At 39.8% G+C, this 24,302-nt stretch overlaps 4 protein-coding genes across 4 annotated transcripts in view; 1 reads left to right on the forward strand and 3 right to left on the reverse strand.

Annotated features, from left to right (window-relative positions):
* LOC141429291 (uncharacterized) overlaps window positions 1-1,398 on the reverse strand; it is a 44,883-nt gene extending 43,485 nt beyond the window's left edge. The window contains exons 1-2 of the mRNA XM_074089582.1: window positions 939-1,398; window positions 40-134 (exon numbers count right to left, since the gene is read on the reverse strand). Of these exons, the coding sequence (XP_073945683.1) occupies window positions 40-134; window positions 939-1,080 (237 nt within the window). The 5' untranslated portion in view covers window positions 1,081-1,398. The remainder of the gene's footprint in view (window positions 1-39; window positions 135-938) is intronic.
* A 412-nt stretch (window positions 1,399-1,810) lies between these two features.
* Atg12 (Autophagy-related 12) lies at window positions 1,811-4,459 on the forward strand (the record flags this gene model as incomplete). Its single annotated transcript, XM_074089592.1, is given in 3 exon segments — window positions 1,811-2,112; window positions 2,569-2,705; window positions 3,432-4,459. Coding segments are annotated over 3 exon segments (372 nt in total). The 3' UTR covers window positions 3,555-4,459.
* A 1,295-nt stretch (window positions 4,460-5,754) lies between these two features.
* Window positions 5,755-24,302, reverse strand: part of LOC141429289 (cilia- and flagella-associated protein 52-like) — a 65,934-nt gene continuing 47,386 nt past the window's right edge. The window contains exons 9-16 of the mRNA XM_074089578.1: window positions 15,566-15,711; window positions 14,069-14,220; window positions 12,896-13,040; window positions 11,560-11,652; window positions 10,431-10,574; window positions 9,331-9,480; window positions 7,873-7,999; window positions 5,755-5,890 (exon numbers count right to left, since the gene is read on the reverse strand). Coding sequence (XP_073945679.1) covers window positions 5,826-5,890; window positions 7,873-7,999; window positions 9,331-9,480; window positions 10,431-10,574; window positions 11,560-11,652; window positions 12,896-13,040; window positions 14,069-14,220; window positions 15,566-15,711 — 1,022 coding nt within the window. The 3' untranslated portion in view covers window positions 5,755-5,825. The remainder of the gene's footprint in view (window positions 5,891-7,872; window positions 8,000-9,330; window positions 9,481-10,430; window positions 10,575-11,559; window positions 11,653-12,895; window positions 13,041-14,068; window positions 14,221-15,565; window positions 15,712-24,302) is intronic.
* Window positions 19,698-24,302, reverse strand: part of LOC141428512 (cilia- and flagella-associated protein 52-like) — a 22,257-nt gene continuing 17,652 nt past the window's right edge. Inside the window, exons 2-6 of the mRNA XM_074088506.1 lie at window positions 23,948-24,083; window positions 23,019-23,167; window positions 22,361-22,506; window positions 21,469-21,662; window positions 19,698-19,902 (exon numbers count right to left, since the gene is read on the reverse strand). Coding sequence (XP_073944607.1) covers window positions 19,698-19,902; window positions 21,469-21,662; window positions 22,361-22,506; window positions 23,019-23,167; window positions 23,948-24,083 — 830 coding nt within the window. The remainder of the gene's footprint in view (window positions 19,903-21,468; window positions 21,663-22,360; window positions 22,507-23,018; window positions 23,168-23,947; window positions 24,084-24,302) is intronic.

A 24,302-nucleotide genomic window follows, 5' to 3' on the forward strand; every position in this document is an offset into this window, starting at 1 on the left:
TATAAAGTCTGTATTGGGTTTAAAATCAATTTGCCTTACCAACTGCAGCATTTGTGATATGCCATGCAAATCGGGTGCAGTACTACCTACTGGACCATTTCCCAGTACACCAAACTGATCCTGAAGTTCATTTTCTGAAAAAATTAAGTAGTTTAAATTTTTGGATAGGATAGGAATATGTCATACATAACTTTTGCAATAAAATATGATGACTAGAGACACAGAATAGATATATTAAATAGTGATAATAGTGACTTTAATTTAGGTACTCTTCCATCCCAGCCTATATACGTCCCACTGCTGGGCAGAGGCCTCCTCTCAGAACAGAGGGGCTTGAGCCATAGTTTCCACGCAGCCCAGTGCAGATTGGGAACTTCACACGCCACCATTGAATTGCTTCGCAGGTATGTGCAGGTTTCCTCACGATTTTTTCCCTTCACCACAAAGCCCGTGGTAAATTTTCAAATGTAACTCCGCACATGAATATCGAAAAACTCAGAGATGCGAGCCAGGGTTTGAACCCACGACCCTCTGCTTGAGAGGCGATAGCGTCAAACCACTAGGCCACCACGACTAATTTAGGTACTCTTGCTCAAGACAAATTCAGTTTTAGTTATAAGTTAAACTAGAAAAATGTAAACAATAGCAAAACAGTAGGTATGTTTTTAACTGACTTTCAAGTTAAATTAAGTATGTTATACTTAGCTCTAATAAATAGGTGTTTTAGAATCTTCTTTATTATTCATGTTACTTCAAACACAATACTTGTATTTTTTTTTAATAAGTCACATCAATATTAATAATATGAATGTTTAACAATTTGTAATATTTTGGTAGCTGGATGAAGCCATTTCTTTTAAGCTTAGATATTGGCCAAGTCAGTTATTTTCAACATAATTTATTTGGGGGGCAATTTAGAAATATTTTCTAGAACTTACCATCTATAGATTCCCGGCGATCTGGGGGAGGCCTTTCGCCGACAGCGACAAAATCATCTAAATCAGATATCCCAGGGTTCCCTCCAGATACTTCTTTCAGATCGTTTAAAACATCTGCTCTACTAGACCAAACACTATTCATATTGTCTTGTGTAACTTAACAATTAAATAATCCACGTAAAGGCTTGTCACGACAAGTTATTGAGGTAACGTTACGCTCAGCTCAGGCCGCTCAACAGTGGACAGAATTATTTCAAGAAATTAAATTTCAATTCAAATTTAGGAAAAGTGGCTCCATCAATTTTTCGATGATTCTGCCAGTGTCGAGGTTGACAGAGACACGGTGGGTAGGTGGACGACTTGTTTGATAATCAGCCAGTTTTCGGTGGGATAACTACCAGTTTCTGTCCATGCAGGCAGCGCATAATAATATACTCTTTGCGCAGCAGTGCAAAATTGCAAGTGAATGATGGAGTGGGTGAGTCAATGGATGGAGAATGAAATGAAATTGAATGAATGAATGGAATGGAATGACAGACCAAAGAGAATATATATATAGTCTTGTCAAAAAAGAGAAGAAATTAAAAAGTGGCAACACTGTAGTGTCATCCCTTTCATTTCAAAGTATTTCAAACCCTGTCAAACCAAAAAGGGAGGACACTACAGTGTTGCCACTTTTTAATTTCTTCTCTTTTTTTACAGACTATAACCCCCATGGCTACTAGCACTAGCCAATGGAATCGAGTTTGCATGGCAAACCATTACCAACATGTACGCCTATACATTACAATACTCTTTGCGATATAGGTACGTGTTAGCGTGCATTAACAAAACAAGTCTTACATTAACTATTAAAAAAAATAGGCATACACTTTTTAACCTGTCAAGCGTCTGTCAAGACAAATGTCAAAATCTGTGAGTGTGGATGGATGACATGGATGTTGTTTATTTATGGTTATATCGGGTTATGTGTTGGTGTTGTGCTGTGCATTTTGTCAAATTTCGTGTATTTTACGTTAATTAATTCTATTTATAGACTTACATTGTGTATTAGTTAAAACAATGAGTGACGAAAAATCTGAGGAAAACACGGCTAGTTTATCTAGTGCAACAGAAAATTTGAAAACCGACGAAAAAGATAACGGCGACACCGTGAAATCGGACAAAGTTAAAAGTAAACAATTTTCCCTTCAGTAACTAGTAGCATCATTAATTAAATTTACATTAGATGTTGTGTTTACTAATTGCGGGTGCGGTCTAAGTACGGCCTATGTGACATGCCTATAATTATTGATCTGGAATAAAATTGTAATACGGTCGGCCCGATTATACAAACCCTCGTGTAATTTGTGTTAAGGGTTGAATTTTATCATGTTATACATATATTTCGGGTCGACAAATATAGGGTTGTATGATAACCTCACCTTAGTTACTGCTGTTTTGTTTTACCTTTATTATTTTTATTTCTATTTGTTTATTGTTCACACCTTTCAAATTGAAAATAGTTGTATTACTAATATCTTATTTGTATGAAGAAAAAAATAGTCTCAATCCTTACATCTCAACTCTTATCAACAGACATCTCAGATTTCAGCATAATAAATTAATTTTCCTTTAAATTATTTCCCAGTTGATATATTGCTAAAAGCTACGGGAAATGCTCCTATAATGAAGAAAAAGAAATGGGCCGTAGATGCAGAGAAGCCCATTGGCTGGATCATGGAGTTTGTCAAGAAATACCTTAAACTAGAGCCCGAAGAAAAACTGGTAAGATATTATTTGTTGGAACAGGTTAAAATAGTAAAACTCATAAAGTGAAGAACTATTAGCTCATACTTACTACACCTACTCCAATGGATCATTTGTTTGTTCTTTACCTACAAGGAATTTATGCTTTTGGGATAAAGAACTAGCAAATGCAATTGTTATCCATACTAATATTATAAATGCAAAAGTTACTCTGTCTGTGTTACCTCACCATGCTTAAACCGCTGAACCGATTTAGATGAATCTTGCTATGGAGAGAGTTTAAGACCCTAGACAGGATGTGTAATAATTTCTGTCCTGGAATTGCAGAGTTCCTATGAGATAACAATAAAAAAATTCTTCACAGGCAGAGTAGAGGCAACAGCTAGTTATAAACATCACAGATTTTGAAGATTAATGGATAATGTTTCTTCTTATTTCATGCAAAAGTACTATACTTGAAATGTTTAGGTATTTAACTAAATGTAAACAAACTCTCTGTACCAGATTTGGTAAATTCAAGCATACACAAACTAGTGTATTTCAATACAGCAATGTAAATGTCTAGATAGTTTAATGGGGGAATTTCAATATTTAAGACAACAATTGACTTTGTTTTGTTTACAAATGTAAACAAAACAAAGTCAAATACCGATCCAAACCAATTATAAATTGATTTGAGTTTATCATCAAGATTAACACAGGACCATTACTTCCCCTAAATATTTTAGCAATTTTCTTTTGCAGTTCCTGTATGTAAACCAAACATTTGCACCGTCTCCAGACCAGATCGTTAAGAACCTCTATGAATGCTTCGGAACGGATGGCAAGCTTGTACTGCATTACTGCAAGAGTCAAGCTTGGGGCTGAGTGTCAATCATACAACAACCTGGGGTAGAGCAAGAGGAGTTGCTCTACGCAAAAGATGGCAAGGGGCGCCATTTTCTAGTGTGAAATAAAACTGAGTATGCGTCCACCCCTTGTTCTTGTTCCCCATTTATTACAAACTTACTAACCAGCACTGCTAGGGGCCATAGTATTTCCTAAGTTAATTAAGTCGTGAGCAGGAGAAGTGTTTGATGAATTTGGCCGTTAAGTCCTCTAATGAGGCTTGCATAGTCACACCGAAGCATATAAGCCTCGAAAAGCAATAGAAAAAAAATTATCCTCATTTGGTAAAAGTGACCAATTTCATTGCAGAAATCACTTGGAAGTAGGAAATTTTTGGCCCCTTAGTGCTGGTTATGTATGATGGTTATACAGGATGGAAAGATCGAATGCCCCATGGATAGCAACATTAGCAACTACCTTAAATATTGGAAATAGCACATTATGTGCAATGGAAAGTCTTTCCTTTATTTTTAAAAACAATTAATTCTGTAATTATGGATTTTTTTAAAATCGCTTGTCTTAATCGCTCGAACCAGTCAATAAAATGCCTTATTTTATGATGCAGATGGAAAGCGTAACTGATAAGGTTCATTTCTCACCAAACAAAATGCTCGAACAAAATAACAGAAGACCATGAAAACTAAAAATAAAGGAAAGTCTCCTTTGCACATACTTGATGTGCTATTTCCAATTATAAGGTAGTTGCCATCCATGTGGCATTCAATCTTTCCACCCTGTATACAGGGAACAAAGTGCATTAACTTATTCAACGTGGAGCTGACTATACCCATGAATTAATTATTTTCTAAGCTTTTTTAAATGTGATATTTAATTATGTAATTATTGTAAGAATATAATTATTTAAATAATAAGTGTAGCATGTTTATTTTGTGTTTTTCTGTATGTACTAAGTAGTGGCAAACCTGGTCCGTCATATATTTCTTCAGCACACATTTCAATATTGGCAAAAAAACGATGATAAATGCAGCTCGCCGCTAGGGTAGCGTGTTTCAAAAGAATAAACACTTATCTTTTGTTTTGACTTAGAAGTTTGATTATTTATTTCACTGCTTTACGTAAGTGCAACACTGACAGTTAATTTCTGCGCATGTGGTCGGGCGCCAATCAGCGCTCATGCTTGCCACGTGCGCCCGCCCCGCGCGTCCCAGTCCCCCATGATACAGGCGAACTGTCCATCAACGTGCCGTGAGCTGTACGGGTCTAGCCGCTTCAGCTGATAATGTACAGTACGCAAAATGTACACTACACGCATAATGTGCAAACAGTCAAAATGTACATACGCAAAATACATCACGACAAACGTACAGTAAGTATACGAAATGTACAGTACGCAAAATGTACTTACGCTGAAAGCACAACGCAACGCAAAATGTGTAAAAAGAAAAATACGAATGTCGCGAATTTCTCAATGCAAAATGCACAATCCGCAAAATGTGACAAAAGCAAAATATTCAATCGCCAAACGTACAAGTGTACAGTAAGCAGGATGGTTTACCAAAACCCCAACGCCAAAAGAGGGATAATTATCATATGTACCTACTTTTAATTGTTTGTACAATCGGCTACCGTATATTTGTCATGATGTTGATTTTGCGTATGTAATGTAACTACCTTTTGATTGCACATTATGCGTATTGTACATTATCAGCTGAAGCGAGTCTAGCTAGCTGGCGCGCGCGGATGTACAGGGGAGCTACTACAAAATTCGAAAATCGAAGTTCGTATCGTAAATCGTACCGTTCCTCTCACTCGTATTAAATAATATAAGCGTCAACGGGACGGCAAGATACGAAGGTTAAGTCCAGGTAAAAGCTCATACTATTTTTAACCCCCGACGCAAAAAGAGGGGTGTTATAAGTTTGACCGCTGTGTGTCTGTCTGCGGCACCGTAGCTCTTAAACGGGCGAACCGATTTGAATGCGGTTTTTTTATTTGAAAGCAGGGTTTCTAGCGATGGTTCTTAGACATGTTTTATCAAAATCGGTTCAGTCGTTTTTGAGATATTCAACTTTGAACTGACAAAGTCGGGGATTTTCCAACATTTTTTTTTTGGTTATTCAATAAATAGGTGTCCATCCGCTTCGTGCAAACCGCCTCAGCTAACGTAGGCCCGAAAATGGGAGGTAATTGAATAAGTTCACACAACTAAAACCACAACTATCAAAAATGTAGGTATAATATAATGGAAGTATATCAAACAGTCGTGAACACACTGATAATTGCGGTCGGTCATTTGCGGTCCCCGCCGCCGCTGTTGACGAAGTCTTTGCTGGTCGTCCGCGTTGGCAAATTATCTGAAAACACAAAATTTAAAAGGTTTCAAAATAAACTAATCTATAACCTTACCAATAAATAGTTGGAAAACCCCCGACTTTGTCACTTCAAAGTTCAATATCTCAGAAACGGGTGAACCGATTTTGATAAAACATGTCTAAGAAGCGTCGCTAAAAAACCTGCTTTCAAATAAAAGCAGACCGCATTCAAATCGGTCCATCCGTTTAAGAGCTACTGTGCCACAGACAGACACAAATAGCGGTCAAACTTATAACACCCCTCTTTTTGCGTCGGGGGTTGATAAATTGAAAAAAAAAAACCTCACAACTTGCTTTAATAACACGTTGGCTGCCATGTCACTAGTTGATTAAAACCTCATATTTCAGGGTATTCCTTTGGGGATTATCTTATGGACCAGAATCAAACTGTGAATACTATTTCGTAGAGGACACTCTACAACAGAGGTTCCCAAACTTATTCCGTCTAACGCCCACTTTGGAAATCAGTTATTTTGTAGTGCTCCCCTTTTTTTCACCTTAAAAACCTCAATAACATATTAGTCTCGCCTCATCATCATCATCATCATCATTTTTTCTGGGCCCCTTACCGTCCCACTCTAGACCTCCAGCGCCCACAGGGGGGCGTTATCACATACTTCGGGAAAGACTGCTCTATAAGTAGTTATTTATTAAACTATTTCGAATTTTTAGATTAATTTTATTATGGCACCTCAGTAATAAGGCGATCGATGCTGAGAGCGTCACCGATATGGAATTACAAAATTTGAATGGATCATAATATAAAAGCAACACTTGAGATGAAGTGTTGGGCAGCCAACGTGTTAAATCACCGTGCACGTTTTTTCACAACAGTAATTTTGAGATACATTTATCTACTAAATTAATTCAGACACCTGAAACATTCTCTATCAGATGAACTAAGTAAATTGGCCTTATGAAAATTAAAAATGTTTTCTGATAGAACACTTCTTAATATATAAGTTAATGTGTCTACTCCAATAATTATTCGAGATAAACTTTTATATTCCTTAAAAACTAATTAATGTTTATGACCGGTTTTTAAAGGAAATAAAAGTCTATAACGAATAATTATTGGAGTAGACACATTTTAAGTGTCCTATCCGAGTACTGCCTTTTCGCAACGTAACGTTTGGCAACCTGTTTCATTTCGCAAACTCTAAAACTGTAAATATTTCAGGATTTATTTCAGGGCCATCGTGTAGAACCCTTTAGGCTAGGTAAGGTTAGTTTAAAAAAAACCCTGAAATATTTACTCAGAAATATTAAACAATTGGGAAATGAAAAGTTGCGAAATGAAACAGGTTGCCAAACGTTATTAGAAACGTCGATTTCGCTTTACCAATTGGCGGTAGACTGAATGAGTTCGGTTTATTACGATCTCAAAAATGTATCCACTGTTGGTTGGCGTATTATTTAGTCAAGTAAGATACTTTTAATAGAAATACCTGTGTTTTTGTTTTTAAGGAGTCAAGTATGTAGCATGTTGTTTTTAAATAACCATTTTACAGTAATATGCATTATTCATATTTGCAAAGTATACTTTTGGCGGTGACTTAAAACATTTCAACTGCACACGATTGAACTGTTTAAGCCGGTGTTGCCATACAATTTAATATTTGTTTTTTTTTTTTTATTTATATTTTAAGTTAGTTTTTAGATAAGGTCCTCACTGAAAATCAGCGCCACGGCTTGCCGTGGCATTATGCTGAGTGGGGACCTGTTTAGCGTCATGTATGTCTTTATTTGTTCTATGTTTGTTCCTGTTTGTTTTTTATGGCGTTAAATAAATGTATTTTCTTTCTTTCTTTCTTTCTCTATTCGCCGAAACATTAGTAAACCTGTTCTATTACACAACATTATTAATTTTCATTCAATTTTTATGGAATAATCGAGAAAAACTAACAAAAATGCAACGTTGCCAGCTCAGCAGGTATAAACGTATTGTGCGGACGTGGCCTTACCGGGCGGCCGGCAACACTTGGTCTTGTTGGAGTTGCTGCTGGTCGTCTTGTCGCTGCGCTGCGTGTCGCACGGACAGCACGAGTGCACGCTGCCGCGGCTCGTGTCCATCGCTGATATCTTCTCCTCCTGCCAATATTATTAATTAATTAGGGGCTGTTTCACCATCCATTGATTAGCATAATTGATAACATTTGCATACTAGTATTTCTTTTATATAATAAATACTACTTATACCAGAATAAGTTCCGAACAGTAAGTTATAATTATAATCAACCATTTTTGACTGTATTATTCTGTGCAAATAAAGAAGTTTGAAGCGTTAACCGCCGGTTAAATGTGATGCCGTCTCCGTCTATTCGAACAAAATAAATAGAGACGGCATTACACCTAACTGCCAGTTAACTAATCAATGGATGGTGAAACAGCCCCTTAATGAGGGCTATCGCGTATGAATTCGCCATTAGAGCGCGCTAGTGTAGCGTGAGGTCTCCGAAATGTCAAATCTCATAGTTTTTGGGTGAGCTACGCGGGTTTATTTATAATTAGAATAATTTGCATTACCTGAAATTAATTATAGCAATTATACGATAAGGGGCAATGAATGTCTGTGTTTGAAACAGTTTTGTCTTTCGAAAACTTTTGTCCTCCTTTTTTTCCAAACAAAACGGGACTACGCAACACTGTGGTTGCTCGATATTTTTATGGTACGGTTTTAAGGTGTATTAAATATAATTTTAATCTAAACTTTGTTTCACGCCCGTAATAACAGACTTCAAAAGCCACACTTAAAAACCTCACGCAACAGTGGCGCCATCTAGTAAGACAAAAAACGATAGCCCTCATTGATTGATATAGTCCTAAACTAAGCAAAGCTAGGGTGACGGCACCAATCATGGACATGTTAAGCACAGTAGTATCCAGTAATGGACAGCAAGGATTCAATGCTTTATAGCTCACCATCACCATTCATGAACTTCGCCTGCAGTTATGATCATCAGTTATCTGCACATAAGTGTTATTAGTTTTAGAAAAAGTAGCATCCGTTTCTTAATATTGGGTTAGCGGAAAAAATATTACATTATTGGTTCCTATCCATGACTGGTGCCCTCACCCTATACTATGGATGGACGGATAAACATAAGTAATTATACAAGATAAATACATACTGTATGCCCCTTACACCCTATCCTGGACCCACCGAAGACTTGGATGCACTAACGCTGAATTGCGTGGCTTAGTAGTTTAAGTACTCTAAGTATATTTATTACCATAGATTAAATAAAATACATACTTAAATATATAGGTAAGTATTAAATATCCAAGATCCGAGAACAAACATTCGTATAATACGAATGAACCTCAAACTTCGTACTCGTACTTCGTACTCTAACTACTTGGCCATACGGTCGTCATTGCAGTAATATTCCTATTGGATAAAGATATTTATCTGGGCGGACCTTCGAAGGCGCCGCGGGCAGCCGGCGCGGGCGGTCCCCGGCCCCCTTCTTCTCCTCCTTGTCCGCGAGGGGGAGGTGCAACTCTTCTTGCAAGTTCTTGGGGGAAGACACTGTCTCTTTGGCTGATGCCGGCTTCTTCTCTAGGTATGCCTAAAGTGGATGCGACTTTTATAATCAAATCATATCAATGGAAAATAAGTGTTATTAGAAATATTATGTACTTGTTTACAAAATATTAGGAGGTCCCCTAAGAATAAATAATAAGTCAGGAAGCGTAACTCAGAACAAATTCCACACAAAAATTGGTCGTACTTTAAACCAAAACGACTTATGATTCTAATACGAATAATTTTCGAGGATGCAAGTGGACGTGCTTGTTGGTTGGTTAAAATTCAGAAACAAAGCAGGGATTGGTTGGTTCGCGTGATGCAATATCAGATGCACGACAAAGGACGCGCAGAACACGGTTTAAAAACCGTGTTCGCAAGGCGATTTTTCTAACGCAGTTACAAATTCTTCACTTATTATTTATTCGGCCCTGCTTAAGAACGGCACTCATGCAATAGTAGATTATTGTCGTGGCATGGAAGTAGGCAATTGCTGGCTGAGTATGAGTATTAAAATGGAATTTTAATGTGACATTGTTGGCGAGTTAGCGAGCCAGTAATCTTAACTTTTTAATTTTTCGCTGACCATAAACTATGCACTTCGCGTTCTGATATGTTAAGAATAATGTCAACCTTTATGGTCATTTTTGAGAAAAAATGTTTACATTACATGATAACAGTAATATAAACCGTAGTGGTCTAGAATAAGCCGTGATGGCCTAGTGGTTTGACCTATGCCCTCTCAAGCAGTGGATCGCGGATTCAAACCACGGCTCGCATCTCTGACTTTTTCGAAATTCATGTGCGAAATTACTTATGAAATTTACCGCGAGTTCAACGGCGAAGGAAAACATCGTGAGGAAACCTGCGACGAAATTCAATGGTGCGTGTGAAGTTCCCAATCCGGGCCCGTGTGGGAACTACGGCCCAAGCCCTTTCACTCTGAGAGGAGGCCTGTGCCCAGGCATGATGTTGATGGTGAAGTGTAGTGACCTCTGGCATGTTCCAGACGATGACGCTGCCGGCGGCGCACGCGCTGACGAGGTAGCGCCGGTCCGGAGAGAACTTGCAGCACGTGACCGCGCCCGCGTGCCCCAGGCCCATGTGCGTGTAGATCCCTTCCTGGTAACGCCACAGCTGGAAACGACATCATGAGAGAGAGAGAGAGAGAAGGAAAGACATTTAGAACATAATAGAAATCGGCCATTCTCATTTCACTGTGCACCTGTCTAATTACCGTACCGCTTTTTTCCGCACTAGTGACACGGTAATTAGACTTGAGTGCACAGGTAAATGTAAATGGCAGCCGTCCTTTTTCTAGACGTGCACTCAGTCGCAGCGCCGTGTCGCTTTTGCATGAAAAAAAAAAATGAAACTATAAACAGGCCGGAGACAGAAATAGATGAATACGGACTTCTTACGTCAGGTTCTGCGGTAGGTACTTAAATTTTTTTGAAACTCTGAATAAGACGTAGGCCACGCTACGGCTAAACCGCCGCGGTTTTTAATTGCGTGACTTTGTGAATCAAATAAACTAATACAAGCGGCCGCACTGCCGGTTTTAAGGTTAGTAGTTTGGTGTAGCGGTATAGCACGCGGCACGGAATGCCGAGGACCTGGGTTCGATTCCCAGCGCTGCTCTCATCTTTCTGGTTTTTCTGTGCATCTATATTTCGGTTTGTATTTTCGATATGGGTTTTACGGGATGACCGTAAAAGTAACAAAAAATTTGGAGTTGACATAAAAAATACAAGAAGATTCCAAAAAACAATCTTAAGTTTACTTGATTCACAAAAAACCGCGGTGGTTTTTTTTTTTTATTTATGTCGCCTTCCACTTAGCACTATGCTGAGCTGAGACCGTTTCGCGATTTCGCAAATACTGTCATTAATATTTACTTTATACTTGTTTTATTTTGTGTACTTATGTAATTTGCGAAATGCAAATAAACGTTTCTATTTCTATTTATTTATTTCGGTGGTAAGCCGCAGTGCGGCCTAGCTCCCTAAGTTGATATTTTCACACTTGACTGTACGATGAAGCCTTATCTGACTGAATGCGGTTGGTCCTCCGTAAATCTAGATCGGAAAGTCAGTGTTGCTAGTGCGAATAATCGTAGTACCTTGACCAGCTGATCGTTGCCGCCGGTGACGAACAGCTCGCCGTCGTTGGAGATGTCTATGCCATTGATGGCTCCCATTTTACTGGCCTCCAGCTGAAAACGAACGCTTCGTTACAAGTTAATTAATTAATTAGGCAGTGTACATGAATGTCACGGAAATTAATGTAGGTAATTTGATTTAATGTAATGTAATAATATTATCTTATCAGCTTACTACCATAGTCTCATAAGAATATTGTATAAACTAACAATACTTGGATCTACTCAGTTATCCGAAAATAAATTACTTTTTTTTGTTAACCCTTAATAAGGTAACGGCGATTTAGCGACCACTTGCGTTGAGCTGGAAACTGAACCTTATTCATTTTATAATACGTCACAATGTCCATTGTAATTACTGAAAATAGGACTACCTTTAAAAATATTATTTTTCAGGTATGTATTCGATAGCTGCTTTTGATTCTGTGGTAGTATGCTCCAGTAAATGGAGCCTTCATCATCATCCTAGCCTATATACGTCCCACTGCTGGGCACAGGCATCCTCTCAGAACAAGAGGGCTTGGGCTATAGTTCCCATGCGGGCCCAGTGCGGATTGGGAACTTCGCACGCACCATTGAATCGCTTCGCAGGTTTCCTCACGATGTTTTCCTTCACCGCAAAGCTCGTGGTAAATTTCAAATGTAATTCCGCACATGAATTTTGAAAAACTCAGAGGTGCGAGACCGTGGTTTGAACCCACGACGCGCTTGAGAGGCGATAGGTCAAACCACTAAGCCACCACGGTTTCAAAATGGAGGCTGGAAAATGGAGCCTTATTAAGGGTTAAAGAGTGTTTAGTGGGGAGAAACTAAAAGAATTTCCTTGCTCACCCGCGACCTTACGATAGCTAAGCTTATGCAAAATATGCGTGTTCATGCAGTTCCTCCACCTCCACTGTAAGAACACACACAAATCACACACACACAGTTGTGAGTCTAACAACTGGTAGAATGGTGTACGGTTGTGTCACTCTGAAGATGAGCTTTGGTTGAGTTCGAAACGCGTCAGTGTAGTGTGGTGGTGGTGATAGATGGGTTTGTGTGATTTGTGTGTTTTCTTACAGTGTGGAGGTGGAGGAACTGCATGAACACGCATATTTTGCATAAGCTTAGCTATCGTAAGGTCGCGGGTGAGCAAGGAAATTCTTTTAGTTCATTGATATGGCATGGACCTCCGCAAAGTAACGCCTGATTCGATAAATTATTTAGTGGGAAGATTTCTATAATAAAGCATGATATGATGGTAACAGTTGAATGACCCCTCTGGGCGCTGGGCGATGGTGGGTACGCAACGCACCTCCCTGGCGAGGTTCCCGCTGCCCGCCTCCCAGTAGGCGACGCGGCGGTCGGTCCCGCCCGTCAGCAGCTGGCAGCCCTGCGGCTCGAAGCACACGCACATGAACAGAGTGTTCGCGTACATCACCTGCCGCCGGGTCAGCGACCTGCAATACGGTATAAGCGATTATTTTAAAAATATATAACCACAAACGGGACTTCATCATGTCAGCCGAAAGACGTCCACTGCTGGACATAGGCCTCCCCCAAGGCTCTCCACTCAGACCGGTCTTATGCTTTCCGCATCCACCGCGATCCCGCGATCTTAACCAGGTCGTCGCTCCATCTTGTTGGAGGCCTACCGACAGTTCGTCTCCCGGTCCGCGGACGCCATTCGAGAACCTTCTGACCCCATCGGCCATCAGTCCTGCGAGCAATGTGCCCCGCCCACTGCCACTAACAAACAAACGCAAACACGCTGAAACACATGAGTAATATTTACCTCTACGTTTCAACCACATTACAATGGCCGTGGTCAGGGTGTCAAAACTGACTAGCAGCGCGGGTCCTTCGAACTACCCGCACTTGGTAATTTTTAGGGTTCCGTGGCCAAAATGGCAAAAACAGTCTGTCTGTGTCTGTCCGTCCGCGGCTTTGCTCAGGGACAATCAATGCTAGAAAGCCGACAAAATGGTAGTTACAACAAAAAAAATCTAAAAAAATTTTTTTTAGAGCCTCCCATAGACGTAAAGTGGGGTGTTTTTTTTTCATCCAACCCTTTAGTGTGGGGTATCGTTGGATAGGTTTTTTAAAACCATTAGGGGGTTGCTATAACGATTTTTCGATTCAAAGATTCAGGAAAAATTCAGGATGGAAGAAAGTATATCAAACTTACAAGGAAAGCTATAACAGTTAAGTTTTCTTGAGAATTATTAGTAGTTTAAGAGTAAATAGCAGCCTAAGGTAAAAAATATACCTAAACTTGGAATATTTCGTACAAAATACGAAATCCTCAGAAAAATATCACTTATTTTTTTCGTAATGGCTACGGAACCCTATTTTGGGCGTATCCGACACGCTCTTGGCCGGTTTTATTTGTCACCCCATCACTGACACTGTACACCCCGTCCGTCCGTCCGAACGTCCGCGTTTTTGTGTTCAAGTAACGTAAGTAGTAAGTATAACCTGTACCCACACGAGGTCCCAGATGATGGCGGAGCCGTCGGTGCCCGCGCTGACGGCCTCGCAGTCGTTGGGGGACACCTGGATGGCCGACACGGGGGACTTGTGCTCCTTCAGGACTTTCTTCAAGCTCTGCTTCTGAGGCTTGATGTCCCACACCCGCACCTAGAGCAACCAGTCTAATGACTCGCGAAAAGTGACAATTTAACGTGGTGATATGATACGAGGTTGAGAAAGTAAGCGGTCGTTATGTTGCCGAAGCAGAGAAAAAAACTTTTTGGGGGAGCGCGATGTTTTTAACAAAATCTATTTTTCTGATAACAAACAATCTTTCGATTCGCATTTTTTCCGAAATGCTTTTTTTCCCACTGTGGTTTTTAACGAAGCTTATTTTCAAAATCACGTTTTTAAGCCATTTTAACGATTCAAAAACATAGATAGGTTTAGGTTAAATCGGCCCGACGGGCGAAAACATATAGAAGTAGGAGCTCCGCGCGGAGCTCCGCCGAGACTGTGTCTGTGTCGATTCAAATTAGAAGCTTAAAAAAAAAACTATAGTGAGAAAAAAAGAATCTGGGAAAAAATGCGAATGGAAAGATTGCCAAAAAAATTAGTCAAAAATATCGCCGTACTCCTCTTCGGTCTCCAGGCATAACATCTGCCTAGAGAGGGATTCTCTGAACAACATTGGCAGGGCCGAATTAACCATGTCAGGGCCCCAAGCTATTTAGCAGTTGTAAGAGCATCAGTTTTTTCAAGTTTAAGTATGAAATTAACTTGATAAAAAAATAGACAGATCTAAAGGCTGACCAGAATTATAAAAAAACCTCGCCATATTGCGGAAACCCATAGAACTCATTTCTTGCACTGGTAACACTAAATTCTAATGTCATCTGTCTATTTCTGTCAAAGTTTAACGTTGTTTGCGCGTGGTATTTTAAAGTGTTGTTTGTGCTTAAAAATGCCGAAGATTATCCATAGCTTTGGAAGGAAAATAATTCACAATGTATAAAAGTATTTGTCATAGAAAAAGTCTGAGGTATTAGAAGAATATTCCTTTAAATAACATCACCGACACGTAAGTGTAAAGAATGTTGCAATATAAAACTTAGAAGTGCTGCCCTCGCGTCAGGTTTTTTTATATTCCTGATCAGCCTTTTTTGTCATACCCACATATTACAATACAATACAATAACCCTTTTTTTGCACATATTTATTTATTTATTATTATTTATTTATTGATAAAAACGTTTACATGACATTACAGTTAATGACCAATTCATCATGAAACTTAAACTAAACTATGAAAGATTATCAGAATATATATATGTCAGAATAAAAAACCTTCAATTCATTTTTCACAGTATGAATCATTGTCGATGTCTTTTGTGCGCAGCCGGGGCCCCTAGGCTGTTGCTGGTTAATCGGGGTGACACTCTTTCCCGGCTCGGATAATACCGTCATGGAAATACCGACCCTGTTTCTTTCCCTGATTTTTCAGGTGTCTCACCTGGCCCTCGCATCCGCCGGATATGAGCGTGGTACCATCGGAAGTCATGTCGAGCGCCGAAGTGCCCTTGTTGTGCGTGTTGTATATGCAGTATATGAGACGGCCGGTCAGCGGCGTGAACGCACGGATCGTGCCGTCGTTCCACGCTGAAACGAGACACTATATACATGTATAACCTCACCTAACCAACAAAGAGTTGGAAAACCCCCGACTTTGCCACTTTTGATAAAACATGTCTAAGAAACATCGCTAGAAACCCTGATGTCAAATTAAAAAAACCGCCTTCAAATCGGTCCACCCGTTTAAGAGCTACGGTGCCACAGACAGATACACACATAGCGGTCAAACTTATAACACCCCTCTTTTTGCGTCGGGGGTTAAATAATTGGGTGCCCGAAATAAGAGATCGGTTGTGGAATTCTTTCCCCGAGACTCAAACTATCTGTACATCGAATTTCATCTACATCGGTTTAGACGTTAAGAGGTACACAAACTAACAAACATACTTATAAACTTTCGCATTTTAATATCAAATAAATAAATTTATCTTAAATGTATACTTAACCCGAACACCGACATAGCCCGAAGAATTGCGAAACTAAAGTGGCAGTGGGCGGGGCACATTGCTCGCAGGACTGATGGCCGATGGGGTCAGAAGGTTCTCGAATGGCGTCCGCGGACCGGGAGACGAGCTGTCGGTAGGCCTCCAACAAGATGGAGCGACGACTTGGTTAAGATCGCGGGATCGCGGTGGATGCGGAAAGCACAAGACGGTCTGAGTGGAGAGCCTTGGGGGAGGCCTATGTCCAGCAGTGGACGTCTTTCGGCTGACATGATGATGATGATGTCGCCTCTTTACAATGACAACGTGACATCTCGGAAAATACGTTTTTTTTATTATTGTTAATCGAAACCGCCATATCGATTTTATTTTCTACAAAAACGCGGCATTTTTTAAGTCAACGGGCGCGAAGTAGTGAGCAAAAGAAGCAACAGTGTCACGTTGTCTCATTCTCACTTGTGGTGGGACACTTAACATTGACAACGCGGCATGTTAGTCGACCCCAGGCGAGCAACGAGAGAAGAGTTCTCGGTTTGCGCAAAAACGTGACATCTCTAATAAAACCACGTTTTACTTGCAAAGGTAAGTTTCTTATCGTTATTTTATTTTTCATATACAGTAAGACAATAATAATTTAACTCATTATTCCTGCAAAACTTTATGTGTTTAGAATGAGACAAATTATTTTGTTACGTTATCGAATAAAATGTATTGGTTTTTTTTTGAGTTATCTCATGATGATACGATGTTGTTGATGAATGATTTTAGAATACAAAAAAAATACCTGGTCTTTTTTTATGTTCCGTTTTTGTCGAAATCCCTTTTTTGCGAACATTAAATATAATTAATATGTTACGTTATATCTGCTAAAATAAAATTACTAAATGAACATTTTTTTAGATGGAGTCACGATCTAGGAAGCTGATTCAATTAGCTACGGGAAATTTAAGTAACCTAAACTTAGCAAAAGAGGCACGAGGTGCCCAAATGAACTTCACAATGATGAAAGATGAAGATAATAAAACTGTAAAACTAACTGAACTTATAAAAGACAGATAAAAGTGCAAAGTGCAAAGAAGATAAAAGTGCAAAGTAGAATCTTATTCAGACGAAGTGTTTAAGGAAGCTATAGTTATCAGAAAAAAGCAAAAAGCATGCCATCAAAGATGTGGACTAGCCAACAGAAAGAAAGCTGATCTCATGTATTTGGTCAATAAAAACCTTATTCCCAGATACCATAAGTCATTTTACGAATCTTTGTAAGACTGATAGCTTTTTATTATAAAATTTGATTTTTTTAGAAATTTTTGACTGCACCTTTATGACTAAATAATGTTTAACTTGTGATATTATTATGTAAGTGATAATGTAATAATTTACCTAGCTAAAGTACTCATTATTAAAATGTGCCTTGAATACATTATGAGTTGTTAAAGTTTGTTATTTTTTGATAAATGCATTTACTTTTTTTTTTTTATGAGATGTTCATTTTAAAAGTTACTTAAACAACATAAACTTTTACTTGAGACTTAACTAATAATAGGCAATAGTTTCTCAATTTATCTTCTAATACCTGGTCTATGTGAAGCGGCTAATGTACAACTGTTTTAATTATTTTAAGTAAGACATAGTCGACCAAGAAAGTGCTTTACCATTTTTTATGACAGTTCCCAAATCAGAAAAAAAAAATAAGGTAGATTGTCATGTTGACTTGTAAGTGAAAATAGTCTGTAATGTTTTAAGCTGTGCAACTGATATTGAACCTTAGGGTGGTAAAGAAATTTCTTGGTCGACTATTATATACTATGCTTTCAGAGCATGACATGAGATCGTGTGAGCTAACTTTGGGGGCGGCAGACGTGAGCTTGCCTTCGGAATCCAAAGTTTAATGGTTACTTGACCTGAAATGTAAATTTCAGAATTAATTTATTATTATTATAATTATTATTTTTTTTAATTTATGACGGTGGAAGCAGTCTACACTTCCACTGAACGTAGATTATAGATACGAGTTTAGTTTTGTAACTAAGGGACCCCATACATCCCTGTATTATTATTATTATTTTTTGTATTTTCTTTTATTTCATTGTATACTGTAGTTTTTAAGTATTTTATTTGTAATTATTTTATGTTGAAAAAAATGACTTTCTGCCAAGTTTCTTGTGGCGCATTCTTCTTGGCAATGATGGTCTTTCCGAAAGCGCTGGTAGTTTTAAACAATGACGTGTAAAAGTGCCCATTGCGGCCTATTTACTGAATAAATGATTTTGTTTTTTTTTTTTTTGACTAAGTACCGTAAAATACGATTGACCTCATGTTTGTCCATTTATTATTTTTGTAGTTTTTTATAAAATACCAATTGCTTGTATTACAAATTACGGTTAAGAAAACCATCTTTTTGTTAAATATTTTATTTTTGGTAATACAAGATTTTATTTTAACATCGTATTTTATTTAACTTATCACACATCACTTTTTAGAAAAATTAACATCTTCAACGTGATAAGCGAGTTTGTCACATGTATTTTATCATATTTTTTTCATAAAAAACGTGACAAATTTTCTGTTTTTTTATTTATCGATCAAATTTATGGTGATAACTATTGAACAGCGTTTTTTTTGTGATTTTTCAGGGAGATAACTAGTTAATCCAACAAATTAATTGTAAAGCGACACTAAAAATACAATATTTTAAATGGATAAAGTTTTTTTAAGTTATAAATTGGCTTCTGTAAAATTGCGGTTTTTTAGATGTCACGTTGTCATTGTAAAGAGGCGATGTATACTTAATTGGTCGTATTTTTGTTGATTTTATTTAATACCGGATTCAAAGTGGGAGGCCTGCCAACGTCGTCTTCCGGTCGGTAGTCGCCAGTCGAGAGCTCTTCTCCCCCAACGGTTGTCCTTCGAGCGATGTGGCCCGTCCACACTCCAGCTACAATATTGGCATTGACATCTAGGTGCAGGTGGTAGGACCTTGTGGAAGGTCCGCCCGGATTGCTATTGCTACCACCATCTTGCTCGCTAATCCTGCCGTGAAGCAGCAGTGCTTGCACTGTTGTGTTTTGGCGTGGAGAGTAAGATAGCCGGTGAAATTACTGGCACTTGAGGTATCCCATGTTAGGCCTCTAGGTTGGCAAGGTGTTGCAGATGTTTATGGGCGGTGGTGATCTCTTACCATCAGGAGACCTACTTGCTCGTTGGCCATCCAGTAGAATAAAAAAAAAGGTACCTATAGCACTAGACTGGCTGTTTGGAACGCATTAATCATCAATATTATTTTGACACAACCCCTGTCACGGGTCAACAACTATAGTGAAAGGTTCACAAATCTGCGCTGTGTACAATTTTTTTGCGCCGTTTTGACGTAAAGCCGAGTTTAGACTTGCAAGAAAAATCGTGCAAGTTGCATTGCATTGCGGCGCTCGATCAACCACTACAAACATCGTTGGCTTTACGGCCTCGCAATGTACAACTGCACGATCTACTAGATAACTTGCAACTTTACGCTTAGAAACACGCAGTCTACACAGCTAAGTCAATGAACTATACGATGCAGGAAACACGAGACTATACAGCTGTCAGATAATGGTATGAGTAGATGCAGGGTGATGATGGCAGACTGACGGAGACGATGGACTTGCCGTCGCCGCTGAACAGCACGGCGGAGCACGTGAAGTTGGGCACGGTCACCCGCAGCAGCTCCTGGCACGTGGCCACGCACCACACGCGCACGTCGCCCGCGCCCGCCGTCGCGAACACGCCCGACATGCCTCTAAGGCGGATGACAACATATGCGGATATTATCATTCATCTGTGTACCAGTTCTAATTACCGTTCCGTTTTTGTTCGTGCAGTGACAAATAGTCACTAGTTTGAAATAATCTAATATCTAAAATCAATATCGTAATGTTCATAAGGTCCACTCAGAAAAATTATCTACTTGAGATACGAGTTTTTCTTTAAAGTACCTAGTGACGAAATATATCAGACATTCTCATTTATCTGTGTACCAGTCTAATTTAATGAGGGCTATCGTTTTTTGTCTCACTAGATGGTGCACTATTGCGTGAGGTTTTTAAGTATTGTTTTGAAAGTCTGTTATTACGGGCGTGGAAACAAAGTTTAGATTAAAATCATATTTAATACACCTTAAAACCGTACCATATAAATATCGAGCATGCCACAGTGTTGCATAGTCCCGTTTTGTTCGAAAAAAAGGGAGGACAAAGGTTTCAGAAAGACAAAACTGTCTCAAAACACAGACATTCATTGCCCCGGAACGCATATTTGCCATAATTAATTACAGATATTGCAAAATTTCACAAAATTATTCTAATTCTAAATAAACCCGCGTAGCTCACCCAAAAACTATGAGATTTGACATTTCGGAGACCTCACGCTACACTAGCGCCTCTAGCGGCGAATTCATTCGCGATAGCCCTCATTACAGTTCCGTTTTCATTCGCGTTAGTGACACGGTAATTAGCCTTGAGTCCTTGAGTGCAAAGATTAATGAGAGTGGCCGCCATATTTTTTCCAGATCTTTGCCTAATTACCGTGTCACTTTTGCAGGAAAATAAGTGAAACGGTAATTAGATGGGTGCACAGATCAATGACGATTGTAAACCAGCGTCCCAACACGGCTGACATGACATTGCTTGTTGCCATCCATCGTAGTAGGTACGTAACACCAATTATGAACATTTTTAGGATCTGCCTACTATTTTACTATGAAAATCGCAATTATCGCGTATTTTGTTCCTGTATCAAAAATCGCGCTAGCGTGTTTGATGTGTGGTTTTACAGCCGTCTGGAACATTAACATCCTTGTTTACCACAAGAGCCACCCGAGGGGTATCAGAGGTCCGCTCCGGGAATGCTGTCCCAGGAAGATGGTTCCATATATTATGGAAAAAAGCTTCAGTTCAAGCGGACGGGTGCTAGATTGCCAACCATCAAATATAATATACCTATGTCACTCCGACAGTTATGATGACGAATCTATGACACCTCGCATGTTAAAATCCATCCATACAGCCGTTTAGACTGTAGAGAGGACCAAGAAATGGACATTATACATACATACATACCCACATACGCTTATGCTGAATTGGGCTCAATTTATACTACATCCTATGTGTTTTCTGTATATCGAATATCTGTCAATAAATTCTCTCTCTTTCTCTCTCTCTCTCTCTCTCTTAATAGATACGCTCGGAAAACATAGCCCTCCTTCGGGCAGTCAGGTAAAAATATAATTACGTTAATCTTACGGCTGTACAGGGTTAATTCCTTTGCCTTTCCCTAAAGAGATAAAAAAAAAATTAAAAAGTCTCACCTCGGGAACGCGATGTCGTTGATGGCGCAGCGATGGCACGTGACGCATAACAGCGGCAGGAACGTGACCATGTCGATGGCGTATATCTCGCTGTTCCTTGTCCCTGCGAGCAGGAGACGCTTGTCTCCGCGGAGCCCCGGCGCCTCCATCAGCTCGAGGGACGTAATGCAGCCGAGTAGCTTGGTTGTTTTCAACTATAACCATATAATATAAGCTAGTAGCATCAATACGAACTTATACGGCAAAATACGACGGCAAAACATTATTCACTATATTTGTACGATTGCATTCAAATTTCTTTATTTATCCATAGTAATGTTATGTGTGTTAGTGTGTTATTATAAATGCGAAAGTGCATTTGCATGTTTGTCCGTCTTTCACGTCGTAACGGAGCGACGGATCGACGTGATTTTTGACATAAAGATAGTTTATGTGCCAGAGTGTGACATAGGCTACTTTTTATCCCGGAAAAATGCGCGATAGCCGAATTCCACACGGGCGAAGCCGCGGGCTAAAGCTAGTGTTTTCTAATATTATGTTGAAGTTTCTTGCGTAAAAAAAGTAAGAGTTGAAATAAGAAACATCTAAGAGAACTTAACGACTGTATAAACTTTTTTTAATGTAGGTAACCTTATATAGGTAGAGTCATTCACGATGACTAGCGTGCCGTGGTTCTTATTACAATGTCATTGATGCTCTAATTTTGAAAAAATCCGTGTCTTCGTCTTCTAGGTATAGCGCGTTAAATTACAACCACTTCTTAGATATAATTTGGCGCGAATTTTTTTGCAACTGTAATGAAAATACACGATGTAATTTGTGCAAATTCTTACTAGATTTTTTACGCTACGTTATGAGTCGAAGTCTTTTGTTTGAGACGAAATCAACTCACCGCTTTAAAGAACGGCATGTTAGGGTCCAGCAGCCGACCCTTGGGGAACTCGCCCTTCCAGTTGATCTCGTCCAGGACGTCCACGGTGCCATCCCCCGCACCGATCAGCAGGCAGCCGTCCGACATTATCAGGATAGACTCTATGCCTGCGAATAAAAAAAAATCATGCTTGCATTTCAGTTAACCTAAAAAAGTCGTGGTAGAAATTTACCATGAGCTTTTTGGTGAAGGAAAAGCAGTCGTACACATGCAAAGCAGTTTAATGATAAGATAAATGAAGTTTCCCACCAGCACGGGCTCGCGTGGGAACATGTCCAAATCTTCTCATACTCAAAGGAGGCCTGTGTCAAGTAGTGCAAGAGCAATCCGCGCTTTCTTGACCAATGTCTACCGTCTACCAGTAGCTCCAGTTAACAACTCAGGATTACCAGATCGCCTGAACTTTCACCACTCGCCCACCTCTCTCATTCGCCTTTTCCTCCCTCGCCGCTAATCCATCTGTCCTCTGGAATCTGGAACCGATTCAGCACCGACCTTGTCTGTAGCACTTTGACTCTGGCCGCTTGCCCTTCTTCCAGGGGCCGCACTTGGCAGCCGATGAGCGCCGGTTTACGTGCGTTACCTGACCCCGCTGCCTCTAGTCCGAGTTAGCACCGACCTTGGCTGTAGCACTGCGACTCTGGCCGCTTGCCCTTCTTCCAGGGGCCGCACTTGGCGAGGCAGCCGATGAGTGTCGGCTTGCAGTGCGCCACCGACGCCACTGGGTCAGACGGGTAGTTGATGGAGAACTTTATCATGTCGCCCGTGCTGGAATAAATTAATTGTGGTTAATTTTTAACGGCCTTAATTTAAAACTGATTTGGAAAAATCTTTATTAGTTTGGGAGAGCGTATTGCCTTAAATTTGAAGAAAAAGGACCATCCGTAAATCCGTAAGGAATTTAACTGTTCTTTGAAGAAGAAGAAGCTTTTTTTTTGTTAAAATGACAAGATTATTCAAATTTGAGATGGAAGCAAAGCCTTTCTTGAATAACCAGCCAACGCCAAGTGCGAGTCGATTAGAACACGATGCGTTTTAGTTTAGTCTCTACACCATAAAGGTTCAGTTGAGGATAGGATTGTTACAGAAAAGGACAGATGGCAAAAAGTGACTTCAATTTAGTTGTTTCTTCAAAAACCACACATTGTTCTAAAGCAAGAGACGGCGCTAGCGTGGACACCTGGAATGTTCTTGTTTTTTTGCTCATTTAAAAACTCGTCATCTAATGTGTAGTGTGCCGGCATGGAGCCTCGCGAAATTTATCTTTATCTCAAAATTTGTGTCCTGTGCCGTCACTGACTCTATCTAAGACCATTTATTTAGTGACCAGGTAGTGTAGCTCGGGTGACACTCTTTCCCGGCCCGGATAACACCGACACGGAAATACTGGCCTCGTTTTTTGTGTACACGCCCATAGAAACTGCCAGGAGCTTCTATGGGCGTGTACACGAAAAACAGGGTCAGTATTTCCATGTCGGTGTTATCCGGCCGGGAAAGAGTGTCACCATGTAGCACCATAAGCCCCCGCCGTCTACTTGAAGTACTCACGTGGTGCCGGCGATGCCCCACGTGTCGTCTTTGCTGACGGCGATGCAGCGCACACTCCGGCGCAGCTTGCCGAGCGACACGTCCACCACGTCCAGGGCTTTGCTCTCCGCGCGGACGTTCCACACGCGCAGATTGGCTGGAACACAATGAACATTTAATACAACATATAGGTACATATAGTTCTGGAGCATTTAGAAAAGTTAAAAAATATGTTATCCTAACTATTAGTCGATTCTGATTGAACAAATAACCCTACCGTGAAAATAAGCTTCAGTATAAAAGCATATTATTATCGGAGACTAAGGAAATTTTGCGGCTCTCCGCTGTCTTCTGTTAACTGCATGGGTGTACGCAG

The sequence above is a fragment of the Choristoneura fumiferana genome, chromosome 6 (assembly GCF_025370935.1).
Source record: "Choristoneura fumiferana chromosome 6, NRCan_CFum_1, whole genome shotgun sequence".
Taxonomy (NCBI): domain Eukaryota; kingdom Metazoa; phylum Arthropoda; class Insecta; order Lepidoptera; family Tortricidae; genus Choristoneura; species Choristoneura fumiferana.